The 18,981-nt window shown below is 36.8% G+C and overlaps 1 protein-coding gene across 4 annotated transcripts in view; it reads right to left on the reverse strand.

Moving 5' to 3' along the window:
* The window catches only part of YTHDC2 (YTH domain containing 2), a 69,765-nt gene that overhangs the window by 27,845 nt on the left and 22,939 nt on the right, over positions 1–18,981 (reverse strand). For all 4 annotated transcript variants that reach the window (XR_004301901.1, XM_032425052.1, XM_032425051.1 and 1 more), the window contains 8 exons: positions 18,436–18,571; positions 12,050–12,176; positions 11,779–11,844; positions 5,027–5,205; positions 4,677–4,773; positions 4,509–4,596; positions 4,342–4,422; positions 2,254–2,336 (listed from right to left, as the gene is read on the reverse strand). Coding sequence is in view for 3 of the 4 variants with exons in the window: in XM_032425052.1 (XP_032280943.1) it covers positions 2,254–2,336; positions 4,342–4,422; positions 4,509–4,596; positions 4,677–4,773; positions 5,027–5,205; positions 11,779–11,844; positions 12,050–12,176; positions 18,436–18,571 (857 nt within the window). In the remaining variant the exon portion in view is untranslated. The remainder of the gene's footprint in view (positions 1–2,253; positions 2,337–4,341; positions 4,423–4,508; positions 4,597–4,676; positions 4,774–5,026; positions 5,206–11,778; positions 11,845–12,049; positions 12,177–18,435; positions 18,572–18,981) is intronic.

The following is an 18,981-nucleotide window of genomic DNA, read 5'->3' on the forward strand; positions in this document are numbered from 1 at the left end:
ACCAATACTGCTCTCCTTAATATCTTCTACCACCGCTATCACAATCCAGACTATTGTCATCTCTCCCTTATTGTAAATGCAAGTATTAATGAAAGAGCCTCCTACCGGGTCCTCCTGCCATCAGTTTTGTCTCTACCAATTCACTCTTCAAAGAGCTGAAACAATACTAAAATCATGCCATCCTTTAGTTCATTAAGAAGAAAAAGAGAGAGGGGCGCCTGGGTGGCTCAGTAGTTAAGCGTCTGCCTTCGGCTCAGGTCATGATCCCAGGGTCCTGGGATCGAGCCCTGCATTGGGCTCCCTGCTCAGCGGGAAGCCTGCTTCTCCCTCTCCCACTCCCCCTGCTTGTGTTCCCTCTCTTGCTGTGTCTCTCTCTATCAAATAAATAAATAAAATATTTTTTAAAAAGAAGAAGAAAAAGAGAGAGGAAACACAAATGATCCTTTAGGACATGTCCACAACTTACCTGTTTCTGCTCATTTTTCACTGTTCTCTAAACTAAACTCCATCCAAACAACTTTGTTGCTCACTCTTGCCTGTAGGCCTTTGTGTATGCCTTGCCTCTGCTAGAAAAGCCTTTCCACAACAGCTCTTTATTCGTATTTATCTCAGATTCTACCTTAACTCCTCTAAAAGCATTATCCAGTCATAGCACAAATCACATGGTATTAAAATTGCTTATTTTACTGGATTCCAAGATGGATTGCACCATTCCCCCCACCTCAAACTTTACTCATCAGACTACAGTTTATTCATCATCGCATCCCTAACACTTGCACAGTGATGGCTGTCAAAAAATATGTTAAAAAAGATGACAAGGAAAATTCCTACAATTTCTGATTTTCCTCCTAGATAATATACGATTAACTGCCTATAAATCTAGCTAGTGCATCAAGCCACACCCTATCATACGAAAACAACAGGCACAGTAACAGCAACAAGCCCTCAAGAATGTTCTATGACATTATAAAGTACAGAAATAATGCAACCACCATCTTCAGCATATGAGGCACTGCTTTAGAGTCAATACCTGATGTTTTCCTGTTAGTTAAAATGCAAGAAAAATTAGTCAAATAATTACTGAAAAATAGGCTACTTTTTCATCTTCCCTTTTTTAAAAAAGAAAAGGTAATGCAAGCACATTCTAAAATAAATAACCAAACTACAAAAAAGTAAAATGAAAATTAAATCTCCTTCCTTCAAAGAGCCCCACAAATCCTCCTTCTCAGAGTCAACAATTGTTTTTTAATGTTTCTCTCAAATCTGACAATGCATTTCTGCCCGAAATATATACATACAAACATATATATATAAAACATATATATTTAGCACTATGTATATATTTAGCATTATATATATTTATTTAGCACTAACATATATATATATATATATATATACTTAGCACAAATACTATAGATGCATGTTCTACACCTTACTTTTTTCAATTAATAATATATTCTGAGAACTCATTCCATAACAATACATATATCCACATCTTTCCCGGTAACAGTTATCTAGTATACCATTGTATGGCTATAGCATAATTTATTTAACTACAATACTTCCAGAGTTTTCACTATTACAAACAGTGCTGCGGAAAACATTCTTCAATACATGTCTGCGCACATGCACAGGTACACTCAGGATAAATGATGAGAAATGGAATCCACCAGCAAAGGGTAGATTTGGATAAACAGTTTCAAACTGTCCTCTGAAGAAGTCAGAGCAATTTATACTCATCAGTAAACTATGAAAGCTTACTGGCCCACACTTTTGCCAACTCTGTTGTAAGTACTGTTAAACATTTTCATCAATGCCATTCTGGTGATGAGCAAAAAAATTTCCTCATTAATTTGCACTTATTCTGGCATATATGAGGTGGTGTATGTGAGCTTAATGTGTTGGTCTTTATGAACTGATTTTAAAGAGTTTTTTGCATAATACAGAAATTAGCCCTTTATCCTGTATTGCAAATGTTTAAAATATTTTCCTTTTAATTTTGTTTTTTAACTTTCTTACATCTTCTGAGGACAGATTATACTAGTCAAAAATTTTTAACATAACCTGAATTCAACTTTTAAAGAAAGTATTAAAATGGCTTGCTTTGCAAAAACAATATAAGAATTAAGACTAACATGAAAATTTTAACATTTTATATAGAAAGCGGAATATACATTAAATATGTACTACATATCAAAATGTTTCCATTTTACAGGCAACTGAGTGAATAAATGTATATTAAATATACATTACCTGCCTTTTCGTTGTATGGCACTAGCTTTGGAAATCCACACCATTTTTAACATTGTAACAAAATTCAGTGCATCAAAGGATTTCTGTAATATTTAAGTTATCTTCATATTAAAACTTTTATAAAAGGTGCTTAAAAAGAAATAGCAAGAAATATTATGAATATATTTTAACATGCCAAGTTTAATTCAAGGCCCTTCTTGATTAGATAATTAGGATGGGGCACAGATTAAAAAAAAAAAAAATCCAGATCTCTGGTTACAAACATTCTAAGGAAAAAGAATGAAAAATAAACTCAGAAGAGCTGTAAAAACTTCCTCATTCCATGCCTTGCTTACTTATTTGTTTCTCTCTGCTACAGTTGGATAATAGCAGGCAGTACTCATAGACATCAAGACTGAAGAAAAACTATCTACTCTCTTGAGGTCATTTCCTATCAGATTTCTATCACCACGAGGAATAGGAGTGATCAGGGAAAGACAGTTTCTAAAATATGTGCCAGGGAACTGATCTGGAGGAATGAGAATAACAATAATCGCTGAACCAATCTTATCCCCAAAGTGAAGAATTTTTAATCCTTTCCATTTTACCCCCTACTGAGCTACTAAGGCAGTTAGCCTATCCAGAATGTTACAAAAGAGAAAGTAAAAAAGAACCATTATTACCCTTATATTCCCTAAACAATCTAAAGCCAAAATTTACTGTAGAGAACGATTTTAAAAGAATGCATTCCTAACTAGAATATATACTTAATCATTCAGTGACTTACACTTTCCCTTTCATAAAACAGTTATGTAGAGCAAATACAAATGTGTTCTCATAATAGTTTAATTATGGGATTTTTAGAAAAGATGATACTTATGTAGTTTTTAATAAAATGTCACATTTATCAGTTTTGTATGTAAAATAACTTCTGACACTACCATCATGTTCTAAACTGGGGTTTACCTGATAAATGGCACCCACAGAAATTAATTTCTAAAATATTCAAAATCCACTTCATCAGCTTTACATAATTTCAGGGCAATAAAATCTGAATTTTCACTGACTCACCCAGACTTTTAGTGATAATCCTATCATTATCCTCTTATAAAAGGTATATATTCATCATTATCCTCTTACAAAAAATAAAATGTATCCCTTCTTTATAGTATACAACTATACTGAAATGTCTACATTTTATAAAATTTTATTTTCTGTAAGATATTCCTAAAAATTGCACTGAAAAACATTATGAAGCAATTAACAAATGTTTCCCACATTAAAACACGATCATTTCTATCCACCAGAACAGACATCATTTGCTTTCCACAACAGAGATAGTATCTTTCCTTGAAAAGCAACCACCTCTATCACTTTCCATTCTTTCAGTGAAAGGATCCGCCAAAGTGAAGGGTATTGAGAATTGCTGAGCATTCCAATGCTAAAAGAAAATAAATGCTGTCTTTTCTTTATATCAGGCTTGGAGTAAATATTTTAGCCTTTGTAGAGCGTCCCTGTTGCAACTATGCCAGTTGCAGTGTGAAAGCAACCACAGACAATAGGTAAAAGAGTGAACAGGACAGTGTTCCGGTGAAATTTATTTTTATAAAAGCAGGCACCGGGCCCGTGCGGCTGCTAACTGGCATTTGCTGAACTCCGGTTCTGACTCCGGCTCACACTGTCTCAGGATGGTTCTCTTGAACGAAATATCTTCTGAATACCTACTATACACGTGGAGCCCTAGAGAGTAACACTGAACAAGAGGGACGTGGTGCATGCCCACATGCAGAAGGAAAGAAGGAAAGCATACAAAATACGTAATCCAATTCTCACACTGTGACAAATTTTCAGTGTAACTAGCCAACCCTTTACTTTCTTCCTAGTATTTAATCAGCAGGGGCTAGTTTTTTTTGTATAATCTGTTACAATAACTAGATCCTACATTCTGAACTGCTTAAGGTAAAATATTTACTTTAGAGAAATCAACGATTACTACGTTAAATTCATGCAGAACCAGAAATCTTCCCATTAAAGTGAAATATAAAAGCATTTATTGGAAAGTAACTTAACCTTCTTCATTTAAACAAAATACAACTTATCCATACATACCTCTTTCACCTTACCAGAATCAATAACAAAGACAACATCGTTGACTGTGATGCTGGTTTCAGCAATATTGGTGGAAAGGATCTGCAAGGGGATGTTACCTTACGGTTAATAGGAACACAGGACCAATGACTAATGAAATGGACAAAAGAAAATTTTATGAAGCTTACTATTTTTCGAACACCGGCAGGTGGGTTTTTTAATACTTTCTTTTGATCAGATGTTTGCATATTTGAATGAAGCATAAAGACTTGGTATCTGTTGACAGTGGAAAGGAAAAATACACTATGGTACCTATCTGTTACTTAAAGCAACAAATATAAAGCTTTAGCTTTTACCTATGTGTGTTGTCAGCAAACCGCTTGTCATCAAACAGGATGCGATCCCTCAGTCCAACAATTTCATCATATCCAGGTAGGAAAATTAATATTGCACCTTGGAGAAGAAGGATTTTTTTTAAAATACTAAATCTCTGGTTTTACAAACCAGAACCAATCAACAGGCCCAGCTATAATGAGCTATATCACGAGTTTTCAAATACTGATAAACTGTAATACTTATGACACTTAAGAGATTATTTATGCAATATTGCCAATGGAATTCTGTAGAAATCTGTACGTGCAAAATATTAATTTTGAAATCAAAGTATACACTGGTGTTCCAGTTATTTTAGACAGTACTTATTTACCAGCATCACAACCATGGCAGATATTGTATAGAAGGTGCATGATCAAATCCAAGTCTACTTTTTCATCATCAAAACTGTGATGATAAGCTTTCAGGAGCTCTCTGTCTTCTGCACTGAGGTCACTTCCATTTGTGTGAACCAGAGAACTTTCATCTAGATTTCCAAATTCCAGTGAAGCACTTAAAAAAAAGAAAAAAAATGACCAACTCAATTTTCATCTAAAAGAGTACTCCTTTAAGGCCAATGATTCCCAGGATGTCCTTCTTCAAATCTTGAATATACCCTAAGGAGGTAAGTGATACTTAATGTTCTAGCTACAATTCATGTTTTGGCTTACATTACATTATCCAAAGTAAAATTTGTCAATAAGTACTTCTTGAAAACACAATCTGAAGATATTTCTCTAAAGAAAATATACAAATGGCCAATAAACACATTGAAAACATGTTCAACATCATTACTCATCAGAGAAATGAAAATCAAAACCACAATGAGATACCACTTCATACCCATTAGGATGACTATAATCAAAAGACAGAGGATAGTTAAGTGTTAAAGAGGGTGTGGAGAAATTGTAACCATCGTCAATACGTTGTTAGTGAGAACATAAAATGGTAAAGCCACTTTGAAAAACAATGTGGCAGTTCCTCAAAATGTTAAACACAATATTACCTGATGCCCCAGCAACTCCACTCTTAGGTATATAAACAAGAGAAATGGAAATATATGTCCACATAAACTGGTGTACACAAATGTTCATACCAGTATTATTCATAACTGCCAGAAAGTGGAAACCACCCGAATGTTCATCAATTGAAGAATAAACAAACTGTGATCTACCCATAGAATAGAGTATTACTCAGTCAGAAAAAGGATGTTACAACATGAATGGATGAACCTTGAAAACATTATACGAAGTGATAGAAGCCAATCACAAAAAGACCATGTACTGTATCATTCCACTTAGATTAAGTGTATGGAACAGACAAATCTATAGAAACAGAAAATAGACTAGTTGCCTAGGGCTGGAAGAGTTGGGGAAGATGAGGAGTGCTTGCTAATGATTACAGGATTTCCTGGGGGGTGGTGATGAAAATGTTCTCAAAATTGATTGTCATAATAACTGCATAACATGGGGCACCTGGGTGGCTGAGGCGGTTAAGCCTCCCACTCTTGGTTTTGGCTCAGGTCACGATCTCAAGGTCATTGAGATCAATCCCTGTGTCAGGCTCTGCACTCAGTGCAGAGTCTGCTCAAGATTCTCTCTCTCCCCCTCTCCTTCTGTCCCTCCCCCTGCTTGCCCTCTAAATAAATAAATATATAAATAAATAAATAAAATCTTTTTAAAAAACTGCGTAACATGGCAGACATACTAAAAGCCACTGAATTGTACACTTAAATGGGTGAATTACATGGTTGTGAACTTTACCTCAATAAAACTTAAAACACACAAACCTTTGATCATCATTTGTATTTTCTCTTTTCTTTTCATTTAAATTCAATTAATTAACATATAGCATATTACTGGTTTCAGGGGTACAGGTCTATGATTCATCAGTCTTATATAATATCCGGTGCTCATTACATTACATGCCTCATTTGTATTTTTTTTTTTTTTAAGATTTTATTTATTTATTTGAGAGAGAGAATGAGATAGAGAGAGCATGAGAGGGGGGAGGGTCAGAGGGAGAAGCAGACTCCCTGCTGAGCAGGGAGCCCTATGCAGGACTCGATCCAGGGACTCCAGGATCATGACCTGAGCCGAAGGCAGTCGCTTAACCAACTGAGCCACCCAGGTGCCCTCATTTGTAGTTTCTTAATAGATTGTTTCTAATTATTCACTCTTATAAACAAAACTCTGAAGCAAAGTCCACATTTAAAACAAAACAAAAAACAATTCTGCAGGTACCAACTTAACATGACTGCTATTTGGTTACTCCATACTAAAAGCAGATTGATTTGCTATTTTCTAAAAGCCCAGAATCAGCATAAATTACTGAAATAATAGCTTGCTTCTTCATCCCATATGTAAAAATATAACCTTCTGCCATCCCTAGTAACCATCAATAAGATTTCTAGGAAGTTCAATTCAGCCCAATTTCTCCTAAAGAGCTTAGCAGAAAAGTAACTAAGCCTGCTTTTAGTAGGGAAAATATTAAAATTATAACTGCGTTATTTTAAATTTTAAGATTCATTTTAAAACATTCCAATTTTTTTGCTTTCTTACTTCTTAACAGGTAAATGAAGAGGGTATTATGTCCTTTGTTTAAAGCTCTAACTTTAGGGGTGCCTGGGTGGCTCAGTTGGTTAAGTGTCTGCCTTCGAGGCTCAGGTCATGATCCCATGGTCCTGGGATCAAGCCCCACACTGGGCTCCTTGCTCAGCAGGACGCCTGCTTCTCCTTCCCCTTCTGCCCCCCCCAACTCATGTTCTTGCTCCCTCTGCTCTCTCTCAAATAAATAAAAAAATCTTTAAAAAAAAATAAAGCTCTAACCTTATATATCAATTATCAATAATCTGGCAAACATCATAAATTTAATTTTAAATATTTGAAATTTGTAATTGATAACGTCATGATCTGTAGAATAAAAAGAAAGCCCAGTTAGGTAGGATAATTAGAATACTATCCAGATAACCACTAGTTGGTAATCTGCAGTGTCTACTGAGCTATTTCCAGCACCCTAAGAATGTCTGGAACATTCAAAGCATTAGCGCTAAAAGGACTGCAAGTTCTGGGTGCGATTATTGAAATGACAACAAAACCTGCCATACCATAATTAGCATTTGGGTCTGCTAAGAACTTTGTGACTCTAACCTTCATTATCATTTAATGAAATTAAAATGACAAGACTAATTTCATACTTCAAACATTCACTTCATCTGCGACTATATCTATAGAATAAAATACAAAAACCCAACTCAAAACATTTTTATGTTCTTCTATAAAAGATACTTTAATACATTTTAACCTCAGATTCATTTTTTTCTTTTTTCTTATAGGTTGAAAACAAATGCTATCAATGTATTATAAAACATGTTTTCTTTAGATATCTTTTCCTTTAAAATTATCTTTTTCTTTTCTTTAGATAGCTAATCTAAAATCTACATAATCTATCTAACTATCTAACCTAACTTTAGCTAAAACCTTTAATTACCTAAATGAAGGATTTGCTTCATAGGATTTTCAAAGCATTGTCTGATTCTTTTCTTTAAAATCAAAGTAATACAGGGGTACCTGGGTGGCTCAGTCAGTTAAGCATCTGCCTTCAGCTCAGGTCATGATCCCAGTGTCCTGGGATCAAGCCCCACCCATCGGGCTCCCTGCTCGGCGGGAAGCCTGCTTCTCCCTCTCCCACTCCCCCCCGCTTGTGTTCCCTCTCTCGCTGTGTCTCTCTCTGTCAAATAAATAAAAATCTTTAAATAAATAAATAAAAGTAATACATATATGTAGTGTTAATAAACAAACGATTTTGTAGAATTTACAACAAAAAACCCTCTTTGTACACAGACACGTTGTCTAGGACCTTTTTCAATTCTTTTAGCCATTTCTTTTGGTATTTGCAGCCATATTTCCAAGCAACACGCACCTCCCGCTATTTACTGATTTAACAACTTCATCATTATCTGTGAATCTCTCATAAAAACTTAGGTCACCACCTCCGCTCCCGTCCACTTTCCACCCACATAGGTCCTTACAATTTTCATTACATCTTCATTCGGCCTTTACTATCACTACACAAACATTACTTACCACTGAGCCAAAGCCCAACAGCAAACTAGGATTACACCTCCTTTCTTCTGTTCTTCTTTTGGGTTTTCCTCAAGTAATTAATGTCTAATTTTTATTTGCTTAGTTTTCTGTGTACTTACCACTAATTCTTCCCAAAGTCTCTAACAAGATTCCTAAAGCCTTTTTTTTTTTTAAAGCTTTTATTTATTTGACAGAGAGAGCCAGCGAGAGAGGGAACACAAGCAGAGGAGTGGGAGAGGGAGAAGCAGGCTTCCCTCGGAGCAGGGAGCCTGATGAGAGGCTCGATCCCAGGACCCTGGGATTATGACCTGAGCTGAAGGCAGCCGCTTAACGACTGAGCCACCCAGGTGCCCCTAAAGCCTTTTTACTACGGTCAGAAACATCAGGTGATCTCCCCTCTTTCCCTCCTCTCCCGCCACCCCCCCACCCCCGCTCCTGCTCAGGAGCTCTCCTAGGAGACTCGGCCTAGTGGCTAGCGGGCCGCTATCACAGTAACACTGCTCCTCACCAGCACACTGAGCATTTCTTTCACTACCTCCTGTGCTTGGTCGCTATGTTTTCCTGTTTTATTTTACTTCTTCATTTTTGTGGAGCACATTCTCTAAACCTTCCTGGTAAAGGATATATAGGAAATAAATTGTCTTATCTTTTTTCCACAATTTTCCATCTCTTGTCCTTTTTTCCTGCTTTGTGAGCCAATTTTCTCAACTTTATCTTGACACCCTTCTGAATTTTTTTCTATCATCTCTTTAATTTGTAAGAGTTTTTTCTTATTTATTCAGTCTCTCAACAAATATTCACTGAACATCTACTATATCTGGGCTCTGTCCCTGAACAAAAGAGACAAGGAGCTTACTAAAGTCTAGTGGAGCAAAGAGACAGATAATAAATCATGAATACAGTAAGTACATAATTTATCAGAGGGTGGCCAGCAATTGCACTATTAACTATTTACCCCAAAGATACAAATAGAGTGATCCAAAGGGGCACCTGCACCCCAATGGTCAGAGCAGCAATGTCCATGACAGCCAAACTGTGGAAAGAGCTGCGATGTCCTTCAACAGATGAATGGATAAAGAAGATGCAGTTCATATATGCAATGGAATATTACTCAGCCATCAAAGAGAATGAAATCTTGCCATTTGCATCAACATGGATGGAACTGAAGGATATTATGCTAAGCAAAATAAGTCAATCAGAGAAAGACAATTATCATATCATCTCACTCATGTGGAATTTAAGAAACAAAACAGAGGATCATAGGGGAAGAGAGGAAAAAATAAAACAAGACATAATCAGAGAGGCAGACAAACCATAAGAGACTCTTAATCATAGGAAACAAACTGAGGGTTACTAGAGGGGAGAAGTGGGAGGATGGAGCAACTGGGTGATGAGCAGTAAGGAGGGCACAGAATATAATAAGTACTGGGTATTATATACGACTGATGAATCACCAAACTCTACCTCTGAAACTAATAAAACATTATATGTTAATTAATTGAATTTAAATTTTTTTAAAAAGCTAAAAAAGAAAAATAAGATGAATAAGTTCTGAAAAAAATTAAAAAAACAGAAAAAAAGACTGATGAATCACTGAACTCTACCTCTGAAACTAATACACTATATGTTAATTAACTGAATTTAAATTTTAAAAAAGAAAAAAAGTATATCAGAGGGTGGCAGGTCCTACAGACAAAAGAAAAAGTAGAATAGGTTAAGAAGGATGAATAGCACAAGGAGGTAGACTACAACAACAGGATAAATTTAGGTAGCCCTCATGAAGATAAAATCTGAATAAAGATTTGTGTTCTGTTCCTGTTTTATAACACATTGTTTCTGTCTTATGAATATTTTCTATTAGTTTTTGAAGTTTTCTTCTGGTCACTGATGCTTAGTCCATCCAAGTTCCAGGGTTTTTTGTGGCTATTGTTGTTTGCTTGTGGGTGCTTTTCCCCCTCAAAGATGCCTGGTGATCAATCCTTAGTTTGTTCATCTTCAAAGAGAAGGCACAAAAAACCTCCATGTGCACAAGAGGGGATTCTTGCGCTATCTGGCTTAAAGATGGTCATTTCACTGAAGGAATACCAAACTTTCCACATTTCTAATTCTTTTCCATAGGCTTGGTCTATTTTCCCAGGAAAGAATTCTCACATTTTCTGCTGAAGAACATAAGCTTCAAAAAGGAAACGGTGACAGGGACAGCAGCGGAATGGGCTGAATGATATCTCAACCTTCAGTCTGTCAGGAGACTTTTCTATTTGATACCTCACTCCCACTCTCCCATTGCGCCTGGGAGCCCCAAGTCCAAAGCTTCTGTGGCTTAATTTTTTAATAAACTTCCCACTTCCTGCCGAGGTGGGGAAGGGAGATCTCATCTAATGGCAGGGGAGGTGGGAATCGGGAATTCTAAATGTTCCTCATAGAGAATTTCAGTCAAGTCTGGGTGGGTTTTTTGGGTTTTTTTTTTGTTTTGGCCCTTTCTTTCACTGTCATTCAGATGTAATTAAATGACCCTCTAAGAAGCTAAAATGAGTTTGTTTCTCACTGGCACTTCCCTCTGCAGGCACTGAGCTTTCAGTTTTCTCAGCTCTGCTAAGTCAATTACCCCAAAATTTACTCGTATCTTCCATCAGTTGCTATGTCCTCTTCCAATCTCTCTGACTTTGTTAGCTTGCACACTTTATATTCCTTCCTTACCATTTCAATGAGGTTTTGGGAAAATGCAAAGATAAATTACCTGTGGTGTATCTACCATGTTTAACTGAAAATCCCCCTTCTGTTTTTCAAAATGAAATAGAGTATTATAGCACACTGGATCTTATTGGCACCCTACCAAAAACAAAAAACAAAATCAGACAAAAAAGTTCCTTAGAATTCAAAAAAAAGAAAAAAGAAAATCTCTGCATAAGAGACTATAGCCTACCTTGTCATAGTCCATGATTTACATGGACTTCTTTTAAAAAAGAAGTGAGGGTTAATTAGACACAGTATAAAGTTTTACCTGTAAGATTCTAGAAGATCCACAATTTCAGTCTGTCCAAAGTGTTTAGCCCAATCTAAAGCCATCCTGCCAAAATTCAAAGAGATCAGATTTAGACAGAGAAAAAATGTTCTCAAAATTATAAAACTAGTCAAATTATTCATTCACCCATTAGAGATGGACCAGCAATTATTACACAATAGCTTTTAATATAAAGACAAACATCAGAAATCAAAAACAGTATATGTAGCTATACAAAGATATACAAAGAATGGATGCAGTTTAAAATTACCAGCCATTTGATGCTTTACTATGAACGTTGGCTCCCATACTAATTAACTGCTCTACTTGACTTGAAAAACCTCGTCCTGCAGCAACCATCAGAGCTGTTGCACTGGTTTCACTATGCCTGTAATCAACTAAAAGAAGGAAAAGATAAATACAGGTTATATTTCCAAATTGTTCTCAATCATTTTAATTTCTTTTTAACTTAAATGAGAGAAATGTCTGTCAGGAGAATTAACCTGGGACTTGCTCCTTCATCCAGCCACACGATAACAGTATTACATAACCCTTAACTCAGATCTGTTATAAATATGCTCTTAATATAAACAGGATGGAAGAGGGACTATCATTTGGAAGGTAGGAGAACGAGAGATAGTTGTTCAGCTGTCTTAAGCTCACCACGATAATTAAAACAGAAGAGGAAAGCTAGTAACTTGCAGAACCCTTAAATAAACTTCCTAAGCCTAGATACTGTCTTGATCACCAAATGACAAGATATAATTAAAGAATTTAAAAGTTAAGGCTCATCAGTAACTAGAAAAGAATGCTTAAAAGTGCAAATGCAAAGTTCAAGACCACTTGTTTTCGTTCTTTTGCTTTGCTTTGATTCCCCCATCATTCCAGACTGTTACTTTCTGAGATGCTTAATGGAAATAACACTGGCAGAAAGTTTACTTCCCATAAAAGCCCTCCATGAGAAAAATAATTAAAGTTCTAGTGAATTTAATTTCCTTCCTAGAATATATTTCTCAAGAAATGCAATATATTATTAATTGCTTAGCACCAACTGGCTTAAATTACAAAATTGGTGATTTCAAAAAGAAATTATCACTGAAAAAAAAAACTCTGCAGTAAAATTTAAGATAATTACAAATAGGAAATTTTAATTTGCCATAGATACCCAATTATCCTCATTGTTTAATAATACTCTAAAACTTGGTAACCATTATTAATATCAGTCAATGGTTCTTAAAGTGGGGAGGACTTACAAGAGAATTACCTCAGGCTTATTTCTGAAAGCACAGATAGCCATGACTGACTCCTAGATTCTGAGTCAGTAGGTCTGGGATGGCCAGACACACGTATTTTTAAAAAGGTCTGAAAAGATTATGATCTGTACTCACTATATGAGAATTACCGCTTCAACTGAATATTCATTTGATAGCCTTGGAGAAAAGAACCAAAATGTGTATATTTTGAGCAGCAGGGTATGACTAAGTGTGGGTGTTTTAAAACATCCAACAATTCTTTAGTACTCCTCCCTTCAAGAGGTGGAGTCTAAATTCCCTTCTTGAGTATGAACTAGACTAAGTGACTAACTCTAAAAGGTACCTACGGCTTCCTGCTTGCTTTTTCTCCTTCTCTTTTGCCTCACTCACTCAGAAAGAAGCCAGCTGCCACATCCTGGGACAAGTAAGACAGCCAGCCCTATGGAAGAATCTAAATGGCAAGAACTGAGGCCTTCTGCCAAAAGAGGAGACGACCTGAGGCCTCTTGCCAATAGCCACATGAGTGAGCGTCTTGGAAGCAGATCCTCCAGCTCTCAGTGAACCTTCAGATGACCAAAGCCCCAGACAACAGCTTCACTACTACTTTATCAGTCACTAGAAGCCAGAACCACTCGCAGATTCTTGAGTCTCAGAAACAATGTGAGATGAATGTTTTAGGTTGCTAAGGTTGGGAATCATTTGTCATGCAGCAATAGATGACTAGGACAGTAAGCATGACAAAGAATGCCTGTCTCACTAATTACTAGCTGCTTCCACTGGATTCCATGGAGAAATTGATGGCATTAAAAAGAAACCTATGGGGGCGCCTGGGTAGCTCAGTCGTTAAGCGTCTGCCTTCAGCTCAGGTCATGATCCCAGGGTCCTGGGATCGAGTCCCACATCGGGCTCCCTGCTCAGCAGGGAGTCTGCTTCTCCCTCTCCCACTCCCCCTGCTTGCGTTCCCTCTCCCCCTGTGTCTCTCTGTCAAATAAATAAAATCTTAAAAAAAAAAGAAAGAAACCTACGAAGCAGAAGGTTTCCTGGATTACATGAAGTATTTTCAACTCTGGTGCCAATTAAGGGTTGAGATTTTAGAAGGGAAATAAAAAGATGCGAAGTCAATAACTGTTCAAAGAGCTATTAACATTTTTGTTTACTTCAGATAGCTTAAGACATTAGAATACTGCACTCTAGAAAATGTCTAGTGAAACTTTTATAAAGATGAGGGACCCAGGGGCACCTGTGTGGCTCAGTCAGTAGAGCATGTGACTCCTGATCTCAGGGTTGTGAGTTCAAGCCCCACGCTGGGTATAGAAATTACTTAAAAATAAAATCTTTAAAAGAAAAAAAAAAAAAGATGAGGAACCTGGATCCATAGGATGATGACATCAAAGTATACACTAAAGAAATATCTAGGAAGAAGGTCAAGAATAATATATTAATGCTTCATAAATATTTTAAAGCAACAAGCTTCAGAGTTCAAATTTTCCTAACTTTCAGTTAAGATTGCTAAGCTTTTTTCTGTGGGAGGAAAAAAAAGACTGCCAGAAAACTGGAGATGAACAAATGTCCACATTTCCAAATACAAAAAATTACTTTTCAAAATACAGAGAGTTTTTTAATAACCAATAAGCTGAAAAAAATAGAGCAATAGAAACCAAAATACATTTACAAAGAACAAGAAAGGCCATGGGGTGCCTGGGTGGCTCAGTTGGTTTGGCGCCTGCCTTCAGCTCAGGTCATGGTCCCAGGGTTCTGGGATCGAGTCCCGCATCGGGCTCTCTGCTCAGCAGGGAGCCTGCTTCTCCCTCTCCCTGCTGCTCTGCCTATTTGCGCTCTCTCTGTCAAATAAATAAATAAAATCTTAAGAAAAAAAAAAAAGAACAAGAAAGGCCAAAAGATCTTCGTTCCCTTCTTAAGTGGTTTGTTGGATTAGTAGATGCATACACTTGAACAACCACACCCAACTGCTGACCTAAAGCATACACAACACTTGGTCAGTGACCCAGGCCTCTTGAGTTCATAAACTGAGAAAGTTTATTAATATATTAGGTAACAATTAGAACTGGGGGAAAAAAAAGTTGTGAAGCAAAATCAATGGGCCAAATCTAATCATGAGATTTAAAAGGAATAAATAGAATGTCTTAAACTCAAAAAAAAAAAAAAAAAATAAAAAAAAGAAAAAAAAAGAAGGAAATCTTTAAAAAAAAAAAAAAAAAAAAAAAAGAACTAGAAGTTTCCAAGTCAGTATGAATCAGTAAGACAATGTAGTGGCAAAGAGCTATACTGACCACAGGCTGAATTACTGTAGATAAAGAGTAGAGTTTTTTAGGCTGATTGACCTACTCTACCTGAAGCTAGTCACTAAGATTAACACTCAGGACTGGACAGCATGCTTTTTAAAAGGGACAAATTCCACATAACAAAGAAGGCAAACAAGGGCAGGAGAAGACTAAACAGCATCTCATGTTAAAGACAAACAGCTGAAGTCAGGTCTGGTCAGCCCAAAAAGCAAAGAAAGCAGAAAGAATAACTATCTTCATACCTGAAGGTCTGTCAGGTATAAACAGATACTAAATCTCCCCATTATCACCCCAAAGGCAGAAGAGGGGAGAAGCTATATAGGTAGATTTCACTTCACTCTTTATAACATATAAAAAAAATAGCAATTAAAAGAAACCAAATTTGAAAAAAAAAAGTCCTGAAGAAAGGAGCCTCCTATCACTAAACATGTTCAAATAGATGATCATTTGGTAGGATGCTTATAAGTTGCATCATTTTTCAACAAATATTTATTGGGCACTTACTACAAAACCTCTGGGTATAAGAGATGAGTAAAACAAACGAGGTTTCCATCCTCATGCTGTTTACATTCTAGTGAATGAGACAGAGAGTAAAACAAAATTAAAAAATACATGCTGTCAGATAATGAAACTACAATAGTGAATAATACGGCGGGGTACAGAGATTGAAAGAAGGGCACAATTTCAGTAAAATGACCCCAAAGAGGTCTCTCTGAGAAGGCAAGATCCAGGCAGAGACCTACATGAAGTAGACGTTGGGCCATACGATCATCTGTGGGGACGGCATTCCAGGCACAGGAAACAACCAAAGCGAAGACCCCCAGGTCGGAATGTGCCGATACATGAAGAAGAGCAGGAGGTTAACAGTGGCAAAAGGTCCAGAGTCGTACAAAATGGTATCAAAAAGGCAGTCAGACCCAGCGATGGGTATCAAGGAGGGCACATACTGCATGGAGCACTGGATGTTATATGCAAACAATGAATCATGGAACACTACATCAAAAACTAATGATATACTGTATGGTGACTAACATAATAAAATAAAATAAAATTTAAAAATAATAAGTTAAAAAAAAAGGCAGTCAGAGACCCAATCAGGGAAAGAACTCTGATTTTTATTCAAAGTGTAACTGAAAAGCCACGGGAGAGTGGAAAGCCGGGAAGTAGCATGATCCAGGTTTTTTTGAAAGGATCAGTCTGATTGTTCTCTGGAGAACAGACTATAATGACATAAGAATAAAAGCAGTTCACAGGCTACTACAATCATCCCCAGAGAGAAATGTTGGCTTGGACTAGAATGGCAGCAGTAGGGGAATTAAAATAGGGTCAGATTCAGGATTTAATTAGAAGGTAAAACTACCAGCCCCTGCTTGTGTTCCCTCTCTTGCTGTGTCTCTCTCTGTCAAATAAATAAATAAAAATCTTTAAAAAAAAAAAGGGGGGGGGGCGCCTGGGTGGCTCAGTCATTAAGCGTCTGCCTTCGGCTCAGGTCATGATCTCAGGGTCCTGGGATCAAGTCCCACATGGGGCTCCCTGCTCAGTGGGGAGTCTGCTTCTCCCCCCCGCCGCCCCTCCCCGCCCCCACTCATGCACTCTCTCTCAAATTAAATAAATAAAATCTTTTCTAAAAAAATGACTTACTTTATGTTTTGTTGCCTCAGCAACTAGGTGAAAATTCAGTTTCAAAACGTCTGGGATGGCCAGGCACATGAATTTTTAAAGAAGTCTACAACTGATTACGATCATTTAGGAAAAGGCAGGTCAGGAAGGAAGTGAGAAGGGAACCAAAAGTTGTTTGGGGCGTACCTAGTTTTAGTCTCCTAATAGACACCCAAGGGGAGATGTCAAGTGATCAGGTGTACTCAAGTCAGGGGGGGAGGTCAGGACTGAAACAGTAAAATTAAGAGTCATTTTAAATAAATATTTAAAACGATGACTAGATGAGATCCACATTAGAAGTAAAGTGTAAACAGAAGCAACACCAAAGGATTGAGGCCTGGGCCATTCCATATTTAAGAAGTCAGGGATTGGGCTCCCTGCTGAGCAGGGAGTCTGTTTCTCCCTCTGACCCTCCCCCCTCTCATGTGCTCTCTCTCTCTCTCTCTCATTCTCTCTCTCTCAAACAAATAAATAAAATCTTAAAAAAAAAAAAAGAAGAAGTCAGGGAAAAGGGGAAAATTCTGCTGAAGAAACCAAGAAGTTCCAGCGAGGGAGACGAGAAAGAAGAAAATAAAGCAAGCACAGAATCTGAGAGGTTAACTGAAGAAAGTGTTTCAAGAAAGGAATAATCAATAATTATAACAATAATAATAATGCTGAGAAGTTTAAGTGAGGGGATAAATTACTTGACATCTAAATCCTTTTCAGTACTGACCTTCTATGGTTTTTCATTCTGTCTTTTGCCTAGAAGCCTTCAGGGCTCTGAAACTGACCTCTGGTTACCAGTATCCACTATAATCAACTAATAAAATCAGGATAGGTCATTAGTGAAAACACATCACATGACATAAAGCATATCCATGTGAATTAGTACTTGAGCTCATATAACTAAAGGTATGCTGAAATCTTCCATTTACTAAATACAAAATCTAGAGCAAAGTTATTAACCTTGCTCTTCCTTCCTTTTTTGAAAACGCAAATTTCTTTAAAAATCCAAGATATTCCCTTGGCAGGGAAGGGAGTATATTTATATACACAATACATATACATAAATATACTTTTGCACATAACTGTCATATATTCACAGACCCCGTATAACCTTTCTGGAGACAACTAGATTAAGAATCACAAGATTTAGGGGCACCTGACTGACTCAGTCGGTAGAGCATGGGACTCTTGATCTTGGGGTCATGAGTTCAAGCCCCACGTTGGGCGAAGAACTTACTTAAAAAAAAAAAAAAAAGAATCCCTGATTTAACACAGTATTTATTTGTTCTACTACGCTGATAAGATCCTGATTTGTCCATGTGAAATAAGTACTCCAAAAGAACAAATTACCAGTAATGAACAAAAATGTAGTACATACACTTTGAATTAAACTACACTTCCACCAGAAATAACCATAAGAGTAATAAAAATATGTTTTAAGAAATTACACGTACCACTAACATTTTCAGTTAAAATAAGGTGAAAGACCTGAGCAAAGGCATCAACATCTTTATGTAGCCATATGTCAGAGAGACAAGCATCCATTTCCTTTATTAACCATGGTTCAAGGCAATTCACATCTTTTTCTGTCTTTAAAAAAAAAAAAAAAAAGCAAAGATTATAAATTACCCAACAGCTTAACCTTTATATGCAAAGAATGTGAGATGACCACAATGGCCACAAGGACTACTAACCATATATTACATCGTCGGCTTTGACATAAAAGTTTCTCATCTCAACACAAACATTCCACTTATACTACAGCATCTTGTTCTTACATTTATCTCTTCTCTGAGAATGAGTTTGTAAACAAAGGAGGATGATTCAGTCAAAATATTAACTAAATGTGCTTCTGGCAGAACACTGCGAAATACACCTGTACCCCAGTGGTTCTCCCTCCCAGCTGCACACCAGAGGGACCACCCCCTGTGTTTTTCAACACTGATGCCAGGTCCCACCCCAGAGCAAGTTCGTTAGAACCTCTGCTGATGGAGGCCAGA

The sequence above is a fragment of the Phoca vitulina genome, unplaced genomic scaffold (genome assembly GCF_004348235.1).
Source record: "Phoca vitulina isolate PV1807 unplaced genomic scaffold, GSC_HSeal_1.0 scaffold32, whole genome shotgun sequence".
Lineage (NCBI taxonomy): Eukaryota > Metazoa > Chordata > Mammalia > Carnivora > Phocidae > Phoca > Phoca vitulina.